Here is a 19,017-nt window from a genome sequence, read left to right on the forward strand (position 1 = left end):
CCATATCTGACCTACATTCATAAAGTTGGATGGGTGTACACAGAAGCACTCCATCAATACATGGAAGTGATACAAACGAGACCTCAAGGTACTAGTCAGTTACACGAGGAAGTGATCCAAATGCCCATGGTTTCCACTTCTGTCACATTACCTTCCCTCTCCCAATCTAGACCCATGGCCTCATGGGATGTAGAAACAAGGACTGTAATTGTATTTAGTATTTCTCCCTTGTTTTGTCATATGTGTATGTGTAGGTCATATATACACGGGGGCTTGAAAAAATGGAATTAAAAAATAATGGAATAATAATAATATTATATAGTATCTTTGCTTATTTCTCTCCTTTATTCCATTACTTCTTATAAAATATAAGATGCAAAGGAGGCTAGTATGCTTTTAGTGGCATATGTATTAATTATATCATACAAGTACGACTTCATAATTGTCTTTATTTGGAGATTATGTATGATTTAAGGAGATGTGTATAGGTGTCGAGTTGACAATGGGTGCTAGTTAAGGTTATGTGTCAAGTTGGCTGGGTCAGTATTCTCAGAGGGCTGATACCTTATTGTTGTTAAGTGCTGTCGAGTCAGTTCTGACTCATAGCAACCCTGTCTAGGGCTTCTGAGGAGCGCCTGGTGGGTTTGAACCACTGACCTTGCAGTTTAAACTGACCTCGCAGTCCAGTACATTATTCGGTAGTTCCATACCAGGACTCCTGGGGTTTGGTATATAATCGTGTAATTTGGTAGTTATGTAATGATGTAGTTATTCTGCATTTTGTGATGTAAGTTCCTTCATGACGTGATCAGTCATTAAGTTGTAAGGGGAGTTTTTTCAAGGGTGTGGTCTGTATCCCATATATATGGACAATCTAGGAAAGCTGGCTGACTTTGCTGCTCTGGAGCCTGCATTTTGCTTGTCATCATCTGACTTCCAGTTTTGGGGACTTGAGAAAGTAGCTTTCTGTATTGCCTGACAATCTTGGGACTCATCCAACTCTGCAGCGTGTGAACCAGTAGTGGTCTACCATCTTACCTGCCCATCTTGGGATTTGTTGGATGCCATAGCCAGCAGTCTGCTATCTGCATGTTGATCCTGGATTCATCAACCTCCACAGCCCATAAGCTTGCTGTCTGACCTCCCGATTCTGGGTTTGTTAGCTTCTGCAGCTATGTGAGTCGGGAGAAGCCTCTAGCCTGTTACTTAACCCACAGACTTGGGATCTACTAGACTCTAAAACTGCATGAGCTATTTCATTGAGATAAACCTTTCTCTCTCTCTACATATATTTATATATGCACATATATAGAGAGAACCCAACCTAAGACATTCTGAAAACTAGACTTTTTTCCTCCTAGCTCAGGGTTTGCCAAGTCAAAGACCACTGACCAAATCTGGCCAGCTGCTTCTTTCTGTCCCATTCATGAGAGAAGAATGGTCTTCACATTTTTAAATGGTTCAAAACAAACCAAAAGAATGCATTTCATGACATGCAGATATGATACAAAATTCAAATTTAAGTTTCCAGGAATGAAGTCTCATTGGAAGGCAGCCACGCCTGTTTGTTTAGGTATGATCTGTGGATAGCTGTATTCATGCCTCAACAGCAGAGCGGAGTCGTCATAAGAGACTATGGCCTACAAAGTGAAAAATATTGACTATTTGGCTCTTTAAGAAAAAGTTTGTTGACCCTGCCCTAACTCATTTGGCAACATAATCAGACCTGAGAATGAAAGTCTCTTTATAATTGTTATTTTATCTTATTTGAGGCAAAAAGTCACTGGCTTCACATAGAAATATGGTGTTTCGTTACAGGGATGCCTTAGGCTCGGGTGGGGTGTTAAGTCCTACGTTGTATACATCTAAAATATAAAATAATTCTGAGTTCTGAAATAATCTGGCTCCAAAGGTTTCAGATAAGTGATTGTGGACATGTATTTAATAGTTCTAACTTGACAAAGGTTCAGTAATCATTCTATAATGGTGGGCAGTGATTCAAGTTTCAAAACTCCTTTCCTTTCTCCTTCAGCTCCTAATGGTTTGTACTGGATCACTCCCAACATCTGCCACCCCAGTCCCCAAGTTCAAGTGGTCAGCGTGGCCACCCCCACCCACCAGCCCCAATGGGGATGATGCCTGAGAGATGGGACCCACCGACAGTCTTTCTCAAACTCCTTGGATTCGTCCGTGCAGTGGAAGAACTTTCCCTTGAAGAGCTGTACAGCCACCACAGCGAAGATGAACATGAACAGCATGTAGACTATGAGGATGTTGAAGACATTCTTGAGTGAGTTCACCACACAGTCAAACACGGCCTGGTGGGGTCAAGAGAGGGTGAGAGAGGTCGGGGGCTGCCCAGCTGCCATCTCCAGCAGCCATTAATACCAAAGTGCTCATTTCACAGACAAGGGCATGAGCCAAGTCTCTTATTAAATAAGACCACACAACTCTGAGAAACATGGGGGCTGAACTCCAACTTGTGCGTCTCTGCATCTAAAATCTCTGGTCCCAACCCCTGCACAATGGGGTCACTTCTCTGAGGCTTTCAGAAATAAGCAAGTGGCTTTTGCAGGAAAGAAGAAAGGTGTTCACTGAGAGCTGCTTCCCTGTGGGAGATCTCTGTCTCCTACCTTTAGCAAGCAGCCAGTTGATGGCTCCCTGTGTGTGGTGGTTAATGTGGCAACTTGGGTAGACTCTGGTGCCAAGTTGTTTGGCATAGTCTAGTTATAAAGTACTTGTTTTTAAGTGCCGTCAAGTTGGTTCCGACCCATAGTGACCCTGTATAGGGTTTCCAAGGAGCAACTGGTGAGCTTGAACCGCCAATATATCGTGTCCAGTTTAAAAAAAATTAATTTTCTTAAGTAAAAAACACATGGTGACTTCATTTCAAGAAACATGCTAAGTAAGAAATCATACTGGTGGCCACTGGTGGAGTTAGCACTGAAAACTTTGTTTGTTTCTTGCTTTTGAAATGCCAAGCTTTTGGGAAAGACTGACCGATGGTTTAGAGCTCAGAACCATTAGATGACCAGCTGAAGTTTCCTGTTTCCCAGTGGAGTGTTATGTCTGGGTTTTATCCATATAACACCTTCAAGTAAATTACAAAAAAGAGTGTTGAGCTCAAAATCGGTCATCTAATGGCAAATTACCATAGCAGGCAGAATTTGTTAGAATGATTCACTTTGCTGAGTGGGTAGATTGAGGTGTGGAACTGCAGGATAAACACTGGGCTGCTAACCACAAGCTCAGGGATTCAAACCTACCAGCCGCTCCTTGGAAACCCTACACAGGATTGTTATGAACTGGAAGCGACTAGACAGCCCTTAAGAGCAACAACTCACTCCATAGTCATCTGCTGGAAACTGTAATGACAAATACACCCACATGTGATGCCACCCCAGGCAAGTGCCTGTCAGTTTGTTATACTATGCTGGCTTATATGTGATTATGATACCAGAAGCTATGCTACTGGTATAGCCAATGCCAACAGGGTCACCTATGATGGGCAGGCTTCAGTGGACTTTTAGATTAAGACAGACTAAGAATAAAGATTTGGAGATCCACTTATATGAAAATTGGCTAATGAAAACTTTACCAATAGCAGTGGGATACTGTCAGATAGAGTGCTGGGAAATGAGCCCCACAGATCAGAAGGCACTTTAAATACAACTGGGATAGAGCTGCCTCCTCAAAGTACAGTCAACCTTAATGATGTGGAAAGAGTAAAGCTTGCAGGACCTTTACTTATTGATGTAAATGAGCAAATGAGACTAAACAACAGCAAATATTCCTTAATAATTGAAACGGACATAGCTTCCAGAATCACAGCAACTCACAAGCCACTAGGTATACGACAAGGTTGTATTCTTTCACCATATTTATTCAACCTGTATGCTGAGCAAATAATCTTAGAAGCTGGGTTCTATGAAGAAACATGTAGCATCAAGATTGGAGGAAGGCTCATTAACAACCTGCGATATGCAGATGATATAACCTTGCTTGCTGAAAGTGAAGAGGACTTAAAATACTTACTGATGAAGATCAAAGACCACAGCCTTCAGTATGGATTGCATCTCAATATAAAGAGAACGAAAATCCTCACCACTGGACCAATAAACATTCTTAACAATGGAGAAAAGACTGAAGTTGTCAAGGACTTCATTCTGCTTGGATCAACCATCAACACTCATGGAAGCAGCAGTCAAGAAATCAAAAGACGTATTTTAGCATTAGGCAAATCTGCTGCACAAGACCTTTTAAAGTGTTGAAGAGCAAAGATGTTAGCTTGAGGACTAAGGTGCACCTGACCCAAGCCATGGTATTTTCAATCACCTCATATGGATGCGAAAGCTGGACAGTGAACAAGGAAGACCATAGAAGAATTGATGCCTTTGAGTTATGGTGTTGGAGGAGAATATTGAAAGTGCCATCGGCTGCCAAAAGAACCAACAGATCTGTGTTGGAAGAAGTGCAGCCAGAGTGCCCCTTGGAGGCCAGGATGGCCAAACTTCGTCTCATACTTCAGACATATTGTCAGGAGGGATCAGTCACTGGAGAAGAATATCATGTTTGCTAAGGCGGAGGGTCAGAGAAAAAGAGGAAGACCCCCAGCGAGATGGATTGGGAAAGTGGCAGTATAAATGGGCTCAAGCGTTGGCAACAGTTGTGAAGTTGGTCAGTGTTTCATTTTGTTGTACATAGGGTCGCTATGAGTCAGTACTGACTCGATGGCACCTAACAGCAACAACAATTGAAACTGGAATGTATGAAGCATGAATCTAAAAATATTAAAAGTTGTCAAAAATGCAATGGAACAAATAAAGATGGATATCCTAGGCATTGGTGGGCCCCACATATTGATCTTTATCGTCTGCCACTTTGTCCTACTGTGGTGGGTTGTGTTTTGCTGTGATGCTAAAAGCCATGCCACCAGTATTTAAAACACCAGGGTTTTGTAGATAGGCATCTACAGCAGGGTTATGTAGATAGGCATGTTTCAACAGAGCTTCCAGATAAAGACAGAGTGGGAAAAGAGGTGGCCTACTTCTGGATATTTAGTTACTAAAAACTTTATGAAATAGCAGTGGAACCTTGTCTGATATAGTTCCAGAAGACAAGCCCCTCAGGTTGGAAGGCTCTCAAAATATGACTGGGGAAGAGCTGTTTCCTCAAAGTAGAGTTGACCATATGATGTAAATTAAGTAAAGCTTTCAGGACCTTCATTTGCTGACGTGGCATAACTCAAAATGAGAAAAAACCAAACATCTATTAATAATCAGAACATGGAACATACCAAGTATGAATCTAGGAAAACTGAAGATGTGAAAAAATGAAATGGAACACATAAAGATTGATATTCTTAGATATTAGTGAGCTGAAATGGGCTGGTATTGGTCATTTTGAATTGGACAATCACATGGTTTACTATGGGAGCATGGTGGCTCTTTAGGATAAGCACTGGACTGTAAACCACAAAGTCGTTGGTTCGAACCCACCAGCTGCTTTGTGGGAGACAGATGAGGCTTCCTGCTCCCACAAAGACTGACAACCTCAGTAACCCTACTATTGTTAAATGTCGTGGAGTTAATTCTGACTCATAGCAACTCTGTATAGGGTTTCTGAGGAGCAGCTGGTGGGTTTGAACTGGTGACCTTGTGGTTAACAGTCCAGTGCTGATCCTACAGTACCACACCAGGAATCCCAGTAACTTTATACAGAATTTTGAGTTGGAACCTTCTTGAGAGCACTTAACAACAACAACAATGGATTACTATGCCAGATAGGACAAACAAAAGATGAAAAGTATCACACTTATTGTCAAAAAGAGCATATCAAGGTCTATCTTGAAGTATAATGTATTAGGATAATATCCATACACCGACAAGGAAGACCACTTCTATTTGACATCACTATTATTCAAATTTATGCATCAACCAAGAAAGCCAATGATGAGGAAACTGAAGAATTCTGCAACTTCTTCAGTCTGAAACTGATCAAGCATGCAATCAAAATGTATTGATAATTACTGGAGAAAGGAATGCAAAGGTTGGAAACAAAGAGGAAGGATCAGTAGTCAGAAAATATGGCTTTGGTGACAGAAATGGTGCTGGACATTACATGATAGAATTTTGCCAGATCAATGGCTCTTCATTGCAAATACCTTTCCCCCCGCCAACAACATAAAGACAATTAGACACGTAGATCTCACCAGATGGAATACACGGGAATAAACTAGTGAAGGCCATGCGTATAGTCTTTGGGACTACCTATTTTCAATAACATAAACAGCAACTATGAACTGTTAACACATGGACTTCACCAGATGGACTACACAGGAATTGAATTGACCACATCTGTGGAAAGATACAATGGAGACACTCAATACCATCAGTCAGAACAAAGTTCGAAGCTGACTGTGGAACAGATCATCAATTGTTCATATGCAGTTCAAGTTGGAGCTGAAGAAAATTAAAACAAGTCCATGAGAACCAAAGTATGACTTTTGAATATATCCCACCTGAATTTAGAGATCACCTAAAGAATTTACTTGACACATTGAACACTAATGACCAAAGATCAGATGAGTTGAGGGATGACATCAAGGACATCATACCTGAAGAAAGCAAAAGAACATGAAAAGAAGATAGAAAGAAAAGGCCAAAATGGAAGCCAGAAAAGACTCTGAAACTTGCTCTTGAATTTTGAGTAGCTGAAAGCTAAAATGAAAGGCGGTGTCCTGGTGTGGTGCTATGGGTTAATGCACTGGACTGCAAAGTCGGTTTGAACCACAACGTCAGCGGTTCAAGCTCACCAGTCAATCCTAGGAAGCCCAATAGAGGTCGGAACTGACTCAATGGCACTTAACAACAGTAATAACAAAAGTGAAAGGAAGAAATGATGAAGTAAAAGAGTTGAATAGAATATTTTAAAAGGTGCTTTGAGAAGACAAAATATTGTAACGAAATGTGCAAGGACTTGGAGTAAGAAAACTAAAAGGGAAAAACACATGTAGCATTTCTCAGTGGAGAGAATTAAAGAAAAACTTCAAGCCTTGAATGCAATATAGAAGGATTCTATAGGTAAAATATTGAACAACGTAGGAAGTAGAAAAAGAAGATGGAAGGAATATACAGCACCAAAAATAACTTAATGACACGAAGCAATATCAGGAGCTAGCATATGATCAAGAGCTGATGGTGCTGAAGGAAGAAGTCCAAGTTGCAGTGAAGGCACTGGTGAAAAACAAGGCTCCAGAAATTGGTGGAATACAAACTGAGATGTTGCAACACACAGCTGCAATGCTGAAGTGTTTATGTGTCTATGCCAAGAAATTTGGAAGACAGCTAGTTAACTGGCCAACTGACGGGAAGAGATCCCTATTTGTGCCCATTCTAAAGACATGTGATCCAACAGAATGCAGAAATGATTAAACAGTATCAATAATATTACATGCAAGTAAAATTTTCATAGATAATTCAAAACCTGTTTCATTAATGCATTGACAGAGAAGTAGTGCCAGAAATTCAAGTTGGATTCAGTAGAGGATGTGGAACAAGGGATATCAATGCTGATGTCAGGTGGACCTTACAAAGGCATTCAGCTGTGTGGGTCCTAACAAACTAAGGATAACATTGCAAGGAATGAGAATTCCAGAACACTTAATTGTACTGATTTGGAACCTGTACTTCGACCAATAGGCATTCGTTTAAACAGAAGAAGGCAACACCGCATGCTTTAAAATCAGAAAAGGTGTGCATCAGAGTTGTATCCTTTCACCATATATATTCAATCTGCATGCTGAGCAACTAATCCAAGAAGTTGGACTATGCAAGAAGGGTTGGAGGAAGCCTCATTAACAACCTGTGATATGTAGATAACACAACCTTGTTTACTGGAAGCGATGGTGAATTGAAGTACTTACTGATGAAGATCAAAGACCCCACAACTAGACTAAAAAGCAACATCACGAGAAATGGAGAAAAGACTGAAATTGTCAAGGATTTCCTTTTACTTGGATCCACAATCAACGGCCATGGCAGCAGCAGTCAAGAAATCAAGTGGTGTATTGCACTGAGTAACTCTGCTGCTGGAGAGCTCTTTAAAGTATTAAAAAGCAAAGTCGCTCTGAAGACTAAGGTGTGCCTAACCCAAGTCATGACATTTTCAATCACCTTATATGAATGTGAAAGCTGGAGAATGAATAATGAAGACAGAAGAATTGATGTCTTTGAGTTAGGATATTGGCGAAGAATATTGTGCAGACTGTGGGCAATGGTTCTTTTGGTAAAGAACCAATGAATCTATCTGGGAAGAAGGATGGCGAGACTTTGTCTCTTGTATCTTAGACATGTTAACTGGAGATGCCAGTCCCTGGAGAAGACATCATGCTTGGTAAAATAAAGGGTCAGCGAAAAAGAGAAGGACCTTTAACTAGATGGGGTGACAGTGTTTGCAACAATGGACATAAATACAGTGACAATTATGAGGATGGCACAGGACTGGGCCATGCTTGGTTATGATGAGTTAGAAATGACAGATGGCACCTACAACAGCAACCTATATGCTGACGTGTGTGATGTTATCAGTATCCCGTGCCTACTGTAGCATGCTTGAGAAGTGTGCTACCTACTCAACTGCACCCGGCAACCCTGACAGGCCCTCCACGCTCTCCCAGTCTCACCTTGAGCTTTGGCAACCGCTTGATGGTTTTAAGAGGCCGTAGCACCCGGAGGACTCGGAGAGATTTGATCGTGTTGATGTCCTTTCCTTTGCTATTGCCACTGTGGAGGGATGTTAGGGTGGTGAGAAGGGAAGAGAGGAAGCGTGGTCAGGCTGGGTAGTGGGAGCCCACAGCGCTACATGTCCCACCCTCTCAGACTTAAGAGTCCAGGGGGCCTGGTCTGGTCCTCTGTTCTTCCCGGAGGGGTGCAGCTCACCTGCTCTTTTTGGGCTTGGGAGAAAGTGAGCAGGTAATTTTTGTGTGATTTTAGTTTCAGGGTTTGTTGGGTGAGAGCTGGCAGGCACTAGCCTAAAACTACAGGGCCCTCGGCCACCTGGTTGGGTCTGAGCACAGGATGATTCCAAACTCAGCAAAAGGGAGCTTGCTGCCCCTTCCATAGGCCCTACAAAAGTATTTTCAGAATAGTCCATCGTCTAGAGTTTGGTGGTGCACTGTGCTGATGTAGGAGGTGCTTATCGTGAACTCATAGAAAATGAGATATCACCCCCTCCTACAGCAGGATTCAGGAAGATGCTTGAAGTGTCCCTTAATCCAAGACTTCCTTCTCGAACATCCCTTGAGCCCACAAGGGAGGCTGGTGTTGAATCACTGCCTCAGTCTTCCAAGGGGTCTTGGCCCATCTTTGCTGGAGAGCTACATGGAGGTTCATTTCAGGCACTGTTTAGCCTGAGCTTACCAAGGCAGATCCCGAGGCTGCCATGACACTCAAGGTCAGCCACGATTTGTCCTCCCCAAGAGAAGAAGGGTTTTGGGTATGGCCATCAAGGTGCTATGGTTAATGGAATTCACCACCCACCCAGTACCCCAAGCCCCAAAACTGAGTGTCATGTCCAGTGCTTTGTCCCCAGTGGGACACTCCCCTAAATGTCTCCACCATCTTAGGTTAGAGCTCTGCTACCTGTCTCCCAACTTTCTCCCCCTCCCTGTCTCTCTCCCACACAGTGGCCAAAGCCATAGGTCACGTCACTGCCCTGATCTAAAATTCTTTCAGAACATCTGGATTCCTCAAAAAACAAAAGCCAATGGCATTCGAGGCTCTTTAAAATTTAACCCAAACTTACCTTTGAGTTCTCAGTTATTGCTACACCACAAGCAACAACCACACTTTTTTCCTCTGTCTGCTTTTACAGACATTGTTCCCACTGGTAGAAATTTTCCCCATGCCCCCTTCACAGAACTAAATAGACTTCAAGTCCCAAATTAAATGTCCCTTTATCCAGTAGCCTACCAATTCCTGGGCCCCCGCCAGCCGTGGTTGAAGCTTTGGAATCATCTTTGTTTCTGTCTTTGGCTCCCAGCTTTGGACAGAACATTGCTCAAAAGCTTAAGCTGTAATATACCCTTTTATGTGTTCATTTGCCCTTTAAACTTGTTTCTTGTCTTGAATGTAGCATGTGAGTGAATCCAGGGCAGAGTCTTCTGGGATCTCCTAGTAAACACCTCCTTGTGGGCACCTCCTGGGTATGAGCTGAACTGGCAAGAGACCCCCCCTACCATGGAGCCTAGGTGTTTGGGTTCAAAAACATCCTTCATGCCAGCTCCTTTAAAAGGCTCCCTTCTCTATTTTCTAAGGAAAAAAATACGTACATGCCAGGCACAGACATGCTTGCAGGATTCAGTGGTCTGAATGCTTTTTGTTTTTAAGGCAGAGTCTTTGTCATTATCTTAAGGTTATGTCCCCAAAAGTGGCCGCTAAGGGACACAGTACTAAAGAACTGGATCACACAGGGATCTTTCAAAGTGTCTTTCTAACCTTTACTTTGCCAGAGCGTCTCTGTTGTTGTTAAGTGCTGTTGAGTCAGTTCGGACTCTTGGCAATCCCATTTAGGGTTTCTGAGGAACGGCTGGTGAGTTTTGAACTGCCAACCTTGCAGTTCAAACCAGTCTTGCGGTCTAGTGCATTATCCTGCAGTGCCACACCAGGACTCCCTAGGAGGCGCTAGTAGGTCTTTAAGCCTAATCCTTGCTAATTTCCCCCATTGACAAAGAGCCCACGCTATTCAGTTTTCCACTGTCTCCTTAGTTGTTTTCAATCTAAGTTTAGCAACACTGCTTGTGAGAGGATGGTATCGTTTCTTTCCAAAGACGCATTTAAATACAGAAGACGCATTTCCCACAGAAAACCACTTTGCCACATGTACATGCTCCTCTGTGTCCTCCTCCAAGCGCTGGGTAGAGTCTAGGCTGCATGGACTTCAGCGCTTCTCCCCTCTGAGAGGCAGAGACTCTCATTGATCAGATGGCTTGTGCTCTGCCCTGTTGAAATCAGACTCTGGGAGGACACTTTTTGTTCACCACCAAGAGCTCAGCTAATGGTGGTAGGCAGTGCCCAGACCCTTCAGGGCTCCCATTCTCTGGGGAGCAGACTGACAGAGCTCTGATCACTTTGAGCAATAGGGCAGCAGCAGGGACCCAAGGTCCAGCACCAATGTGCTGCACTGGGGCATAGAGAACAAAAGAACAAGAGAGAGAAAGAGAGACAGAGAGACTTTACCGTGTACTGCTCCTGCGTGAGGTGGCGTCGGAGGGAGAGACAGATCGTAAGCGGCCTCAGAAGAAAGAACATAGAACACACACAGACACACAGACACACACACACCCCAGAACAAATCCTGCCCTGCCCGCCTGGCACCAGGAGGGGCCATCTCAGGCCTGGGCTCTGGCTGATGTCCATTCTTCCATCTGGGAGCCCCCCATTTGACCCCCCATCCTTGGCAGGCCCCTGGTGCTGCCCAACAGCACCAAGAAAGCCGAATTTCCAAGTAGCAGGACAGCCAGAAAATTGTCATTTATCAAGGGCAAGTTTGCCACTGAAGGTCACTGCCAAGAGTAGGAGAAACCCCTTTCACCAGAGGTTCTGGTGCTGGGAACTTTTAGCATGTTTTAGAGGTTACAGATGGGCTTTGGCGTTGGGGGGACCTGGGTTTGAATCTTGGCTCTGCATCTTATAACCCTTCATCCGTAAAACAGGGCGGGGGGATTCTGATGCTTGACAAAAGGCATATGGCTTTAGCTCCCTGTTAAATTGTGAGGGACGGGTTGGGAAACATTTCCAACGTGGGATAAAAAAACTGGGTGGAAACCTCTTTAAAAAAAATATGGGGCTAGAGCAGGCTCTAGGCGCTTGGCAACCTCCAAGGTGTTTACAGAGGCCTTTCCTCTGACTTGTCTTTGAACTTGGACTTGGTGCCATCACAGCCAGATATCAAGGACAGAAAGATTCGACAACCAACAGGATGGTGGAAGCCCTAATGCCAAGCAGACAGTAAAAGCTGATAGTCACGCTCTTCCCCCTACCACCTGCCTTTCCCTCTAGTGATAGTTCTTAAATGGGACAACGTCTTAAATGTCTAAAAATATTCCCACTGAAATGAGAGTCCCTATTTTTTTTGGTCTAACTCGTGGCTCTCCAAGTTCAGTGTATTTAGGAGTTATTGCATACTAGAACTGTGTATTTGCTTAGTGTTTTCTGGATCATTAGTGACTTTTGCCTAACCTGTTGACTTGGGATGTCAGTGTGAGGCTTCTGAATGTCACTGCATTGCTCATGGGCCCAATTATGCCCATTTTCCAGATGAGAGAGCTGAGACCCAGTGAGGGTGAGTGATGGCCAAGGTCACAGCCAAGACTGAGATTCAAACCCAGGGACATGTAAGTTGCACTCTAAGACTTTTTCCATTTAATCACATAAACCCCCAAAATGCCTTCAGGGCCAGGGGCTGTTTTGAGGATGGGGATACAAAAATAGCAGCTATGGGCGTCTTCACTGGCTTCCTGGCAATTTGACTCTTGAGCACGCAGGAATGGCGTGATCAAGGCGCTCCACCAGCTGTGCAGGGCTTGCAGTCCTGCCCTGAGGGAGGAGCAGCAGCACCAGATAGACTCTGGGCAGTGACGGCATGGTCATGAGCCACCAGTTGCTGGGAAATGTCTGATGCATGGACACAGAGCATGATGTCATGTATGAGATGGCATGTTCGCCATGGACAGGGACACAGTGGATGAAGCAGGAAACACACAAAGATACTTGGGGGAGGGACAGGAGGTGTGGACACTGTCAGGAGAGCCACATACAGGGTTTTCCCCTCTCTGAAGTGGAATTCTTGCCTTGAGCCTCAAAGACTGGAACAGCAAGATTCCTTTCAACCAGGAAAGGAATGGCCTCAGATTCCAGTGGGGATCCAGGGCCCAATTCCCAGGAAATAGTCTTGTGCCCCTTGGATTGCTGGGCCTTGCAGCTGCTCAGGAAATCCAGCCCTGTTAGGCTCTGGAGTCTCCTTTTGCCAATGTGGGAAAATCTCTGTGCCCAGAACTGGGGAGAAGGACAGCAACCCTAACTCCGACAGCTGAGTCCCACCCAGTGGTCTTGCTGCACTCCTTCCCTTTCCCAATCTGAGCTTCAGTTTCCCCATCTGTAACACAGGGATGAGAAGAGAACTGCCCTTGTGGGGTTGCTGTGCAGATGAAGTCCATGAGGCTGTTACTGACTTCATCAAGTTAAATTCCTCTTTTTTACTGGGGAACTGAGAACAAAGGGTTTGAGGGACTTCAACATCTGAAGAGAAACCAGACAAGACATGAGGAGTTGTTTTCCTAAAACAAGAGGGCTAATCTGACACCTGGTGGGGTTCTCAGGCTTATCTGTGAGGAGACGGGCACACAGGACAGACAGAGCAAGTTAAAAGACTGGAATAGAAAGAAGCAAAGGATTATGGGGTGGGGTTCTCAGGCAGCCCCCACTCCCACCATGAATTAAGTTCTTAGAGGGTAGAGAGGTTCCCAGGCAGGAGAGGCCAGAAACCTAGTCAGAAGGATGATTAAGAAAGTTTCCTGGAGAAAAATATAGCAATTCGAGGATTCCTTCTCTGGCTTCCTGGCAGTTCAGACTTTCAGCATACAGGAGTGGCTTGATCAAGATGCTCCGCCAGATATGCTGGGCCTGAGGCCCTTCCCTGGGGGTGGAGCAAGCAGCACCAGATGGTCTCTTGGGAGTGAACTGGAGAGGGTGTGGCAGGGTGGGGCCTCAGGATCTCTCCTCTTATTCCTTCATCAGTTCTATAAAGATGCTGCCCAGCCAACCCACAATGCTCATCTCTTCTGAAGCCCTGTGAGAACCTGTGTACCAGCCTGAATCTCACAGGAAAAACCTCACGTCTCCGTCAGGGGCTCATGGAATACAATGGCTTTAAATCCACATCCCAATAATTTCCTTGCATGTGGTTGGTTGCCACTGAATCGATTTTGACTCATAATGATAACCCTATAGGGCACACTAGACCCGCTCCATCGAGTTTCACAGGATGAAATCTTTACAGGAGCAAATCCGTAAGTCTTTTCTCCCTCCAAGTGGTCGGTGAGTTCAATCCACCAACCTTTTGCTTAGCAGCTGAGCACTAACACTTGAACCACCAGAGTTTCTTTCTTTTACTTGCATGTTGTTTTTGGTATCGAGTCGGTTCTGACTCATAGCAACTCTGTATAGGGGTTTCCAAGGAGTAGGTGGTGAATTTGAACTGCCGACCTTGTGGTTCAAGCTGACTTTATGGTCCAGTTCTTTTTTCCACAGCACCACACTAGGACTCCTTTCCTTGTAAAAAAATAGTCATTTCAAAAAAAAAAAAAAAGTCATTTATGCTATACTGACTTCATGTAATCTGCTAAAAGACAGACCTGCCAGTGAACACACACCTTTCTGAGAGTTAAAGGCTATTTTTTTAATGCCCCAGCATAACTTGATATTATTTAAAAAGAAAGCTTAAATACTCAAGAGATCGGCTCCCTGTGGCTGCTTCCCTTTATTACATAAAGAATCATTCCCTAATTGATCTTTGGTGATTTTTTGCATGTTTGTTTCCATTTGCTGAAAGTAGAGTCTGATTACAATTTCAGAAAGCCTCGGAATGGAGTGATTTTAAACTACGGTTCATCGTGGCATAAGGTCAATGGTGACAGGCTTGTTCTCTGGGTCTTTTACAGTCCCCACCACCCACCCACAGCCGTAGAGTCGATTCCGACTCAGATCAGCCCAAATAGACAGAGTAGAATGGATTCACAGGGTTTCCTAGTTTGTAAATCTTTATGGGAGCAGATAGCCTCATCATTATCCCATGGAGTGGCTGGTTGGTTTGAATCACTGGCCTTTCGGTTAATAGCCCAATGTTTAACCCACTGCGCTACCAGTGATAATTTTTAAAGGTCACTCCCTCCCAAAGTGTAAGTCAAAATCAGGGTAGGAGGTGGAGGTGGGACCTTCTCCTCAATGGAGGATGAATGAAGACACCAGACATCTAGTCTACTGTGACATCCCTGTTGTGACATCTAGAAGGGTCCACTGAATGTAAGACCCACCGCTCAGGGAACAGCCTGTAAAGGGGGCTATGCGTGGGTAGAGGGATGTGACTTGAGGTGGGTGTCAGTCCCCAGTTGCCACTTTCTGAGCCTGGAGAGAGTTGGGGGCCACAGGATAGATCCTGCTCCACAGGGCCTGAAGAGGGGTGGGAGGGGTTCTGCTTGCACTTCCTTCTCTGTCCTGGGCTCTGCGTGGGTCTGAAGACCACCCTGCCAGTACCTTGTGATGCCCACCTGCTCCGCAGGTCCCATGTGAGGCAGGTGGCCAGGCTACATTCCTAAAAGATACAGGCCGGGAGGAGTAAAGGGAAGAAAGAAGGCGAGAGAGATAGAAACAGAGAGAAGAGAGAGAGAGTAGACAGAGAAGGACAGCCAGTGAGAGAAAGAGAGAGACAGAGATAGAAACAGAGAGAAGAGAGAGAGAGTAGACAGAGAAGGACAGCCAGTGAGAGAAAGAGAGAGACAGAGAGAAGGATGAACAGATACACAGAGAAGGGCTAAGAGAACTAGAGAAGCAGAAAGAGTCATGAACAGAACGAATAGGAAGTAAGGATGAGAGTAAGAGAAAAAGAAAAAAGGGAGGGAGAGAAAGCGATATGTCCAGAGATAAAGAGACAGCGAGAGAAGGGAAGAAAGAAATGAGAGAGACAGAGACAGACAGACCTGGGGGTGGTGGGTGGTGACGGTTGTTGTATGGTCTCCCTGGCCAAACAATGAGATAAAAAATAAAGATGGACAAATGGAGATAAAGAGGGGTGGGTGAGTCAGAGAGAGAACAAAGCAGAGACAAAGAGCAAGTGATAAACACAGAGACCCCCAAACCCACGCCGGCGACTTGATATTCTGGTGCTGACATCGTTCCACTGTTTTCAGTGACTAAATATTCGGAAGTAGTTCATCTCTCCTTCTTCCTAGTCTGTCTTTGTCTGGAAGCTCATCTGAAACCTGTCCACCATGGTTGACCCTGCTGGTATTTAAAATACCGTGGCATAGCTTCCAGAATCACAGCAACATGCAAGCCACCACAGTATGACAAAATGACAGATGAGTGGTGGTAGCAACCTTACAGGACAGGGAAGACTGTTTCTTAAAGTTTCAGACACATTTTTATGGAAGTTTACTTCCACATCTTTCCCTGTGGAATGGCTGATGGGTTTGAGCCGCTGATCTTTGGGTTGACCCACTGCACCAGCAGGGCTCCTACATATAGAGAACAGATAGAGGATGGGAGGACAGAAAGAGGAGGAGAAAGGAGAGGGCAAGAGAAGAGAGATAGGAATACATGTCCTGGTCTATAACTTTCCAGAATTTAAACCGTGCCCAGCGTGGTGTCTACTGACACCTTGTAAACAAAAGCCTCCTACCATCGAGTGGATTCTGACTCAGCGATCCGACACAGGGTTTCTAAGACTAAATCTTTACCGGGACAGGCTGCTTCATCTTTCTTTCTCAGATCAGCTGGTAGGATTGAACTGCTGACATTGGTGTTAGCAGCCCATGCTTAACCCATTGTGCCATTGTAGGAATAGCTCACATAGCTGTTGGGAGAGGGACGGGCCTATTTAATTACATTCTCATAGGTAATGTATTATCTTAAAATTTTTTTGGGGGGGTGCAGGAACAGGGAACTACATAAACTTGATAGAAAGCAAACTGTACCTTGCTTTTATTTTACATTTTTCTGAATTCCAATGAGGCTGACTTTGTTTTTCATTTCTATTATTCGTCAGTTTTCTGTGAAATGTCTGTCTACTGCCTTTGCCCATTATCTCTGAAAGCTTAGTGTTTTCTTATTGATTTGATCTTTTTTTTTTTTTTTTAAAACACATTAAAGCCATCTATCTATTCCTTGTCTCATTTGTGGCAATCTTTCCTACTTCATTTGAGATGATGTATTCTACTCTCCTGACTTTTTTTTTTTACATGACCTCCTACATTGCTATAATGCTCAAATAAATAGTCCATTATATGAAAAGAGGGAGAAGGAAGAGATGGCAGGGGGCAGAAGAGGGAGAAAGAGAGAGAGAGAGAGAGAGAGACATGAGGGAGAAAGAGTAATAAAACGAGAGAAGGTGGAGAGATCGAGAGAGGAGAAAGAAAAAGGGACAGATTGGGGCAATTTAGCCAGGGTCAGGCACTTAGACTGAAGATCCTTATGGTACTTCTCCTCTACGGCCACTCGATTCTGACCCATAGCGACCCTGTATAGGGTTTCCAAGGAGCAGCTGGTGAGCTTGAACCACTGACCTTGCAGTTCAAACAATTTTGCAGTCTGACGCATTAGCCCACAGTGCCACAGTATATAGAAATTTGAGACATGTCTTGCTCTTCTAGCAACTTGTCCCCATTAAGATCCCAGGGAAGGATCTAAGAGCAGTGCACTTTGGCCCTTGAATTGGAACCGAGCCACCTCTCTGGCCCCTTGACAAGCCATGCCCTCATTCTGTAGTCAGGGAAGCCATTCAAGGACCCCTGGTCCCAACCCATGTCTGTTGAGAAGGGTTCTAGGAGGTGAAGGTGCAGATGATACCACCGATTGTCTAAGAGTGGGAAGGAGGATGGGAATCCTGGTGACACCTTTCTGGGAATGACGTAATGTGGTGGACACAGACAGGTCCTCCAGAAAATTTGTTTCTGGATTAAGGTCTTATTAGATCTTTCCAACCGACCCAAACATCTAAGACTTGGGGAATGCATGCTAAGTTTGTTGCCGGGGCCCTAATGGCCCATGGTCACTCAGCACTCAAGTACCATCTTGGAGTTGCAAAGATTCCTAGGTTTGGGAGGGTGGAGAGGTCGTCAAGAGGAATGAAAAACGCTGGGGACTTCAGGTACAGGGGAGGATGGAATTTTCATGCACATTCCTTTCCTGATTGGATTTTTAGGGGCTTCCCAAAGAGACAGCAGTGTGTGGGGCCGCCGAGTGGAGGGGGATGAGATGTTCTGGTGAGGCTAGTCTACGGAAGCAGCACAGCAAGAGGCTGGTGAGGAGGCTGAGGCCCATTGCTGTGGGAGGAGGTGGACAGGAGCACACTTCTTCTTCCTCCATGTGGATATCATGCAAAAAAGCCAGTCGAAGCTTTTCCTGGTGGCATGCCACTGTCTCGGCTCTGGGCTCTGAGCACATGGGCCCTGAACAAAGGGGCCCCCAAGCCCTTGAGGTGGGGGACCCAGAGGCAAGTGGCAGCCTCTAGAGGAGACTTACGTGAAGGCAAAGGCCACTAGGGCCCCACTGACCACAATGAAGTCGAGAATGTTCCAAAGGTCGCGGAAGTAGGCACCCTGGTGCAGGACGAGCCCCAGGTCGATCATCTGATGGGAGAAGAGCATGCTCAGATCCCTCACCTTTAGAGCCGCACCCACCCTTCTAGCCCAGAGGAGGGCAGGAGGATCAGATGGAAACATTTGTCCTCCAGGATGGCATAGTGGCTGGAGGACAAGATGCAGTAAAAGCAGCTCTGACTTCCCAGGAGCCCTTGGCCCAAACCCTGAGACCAGCCATCAGAGGATCTGGTCGGCTCTGCCTTCCAAACCTTTGAAGACTCCACTTGCTTCTCTCCCCTCTATAGTCCTCACCTGATCTTGTCCCTCATCATCTCCTACCTGGATGGGAGCAGTCTCTTTTACAAGCAGTTTCTTGAATGTCCACTAGGGGCGTCTGTGAGCACATGCTGTTATATGTGCCATCGAATTGGTACTGACTCATAGTGACCCTATCACAACAGAACGAAACACTGCCCAGTCTGGTGTCAACCTCACAATCATTGCTACACTTGTGCACATTATTTCTGCCACTGTGCCAATCCATTTCATTGGGGGTCTTCTTCTTTATCTCTGACTCTCCGCCTTATCAAACATAATATCCTCCAGGGACTGGTCCCTTCTGATAATATATCTGAAGTTGTTGTTGTTGTTGTCAGGTGCCA

General features: G+C 44.9%; 1 protein-coding gene across 1 annotated transcript in view; it reads right to left on the reverse strand.

The window, feature by feature from the left end:
* CACNA1A (calcium channel, voltage-dependent, P/Q type, alpha 1A subunit) overlaps positions 1-19,017 on the reverse strand; it is a 325,229-nt gene that overhangs the window by 60,552 nt on the left and 245,660 nt on the right. Inside the window, exons 25-27 of the mRNA XM_006874309.1 lie at positions 18,297-18,403; positions 8,684-8,783; positions 2,158-2,318 (exon numbers count right to left, since the gene is read on the reverse strand). Of these exons, the coding sequence (XP_006874371.1) occupies positions 2,158-2,318; positions 8,684-8,783; positions 18,297-18,403 (368 nt within the window). The remainder of the gene's footprint in view (positions 1-2,157; positions 2,319-8,683; positions 8,784-18,296; positions 18,404-19,017) is intronic.

The sequence above is a fragment of the Chrysochloris asiatica genome, unplaced genomic scaffold (genome assembly GCF_000296735.1).
Source record: "Chrysochloris asiatica unplaced genomic scaffold, ChrAsi1.0 scaffold00268, whole genome shotgun sequence".
NCBI lineage: Eukaryota > Metazoa > Chordata > Mammalia > Afrosoricida > Chrysochloridae > Chrysochloris > Chrysochloris asiatica.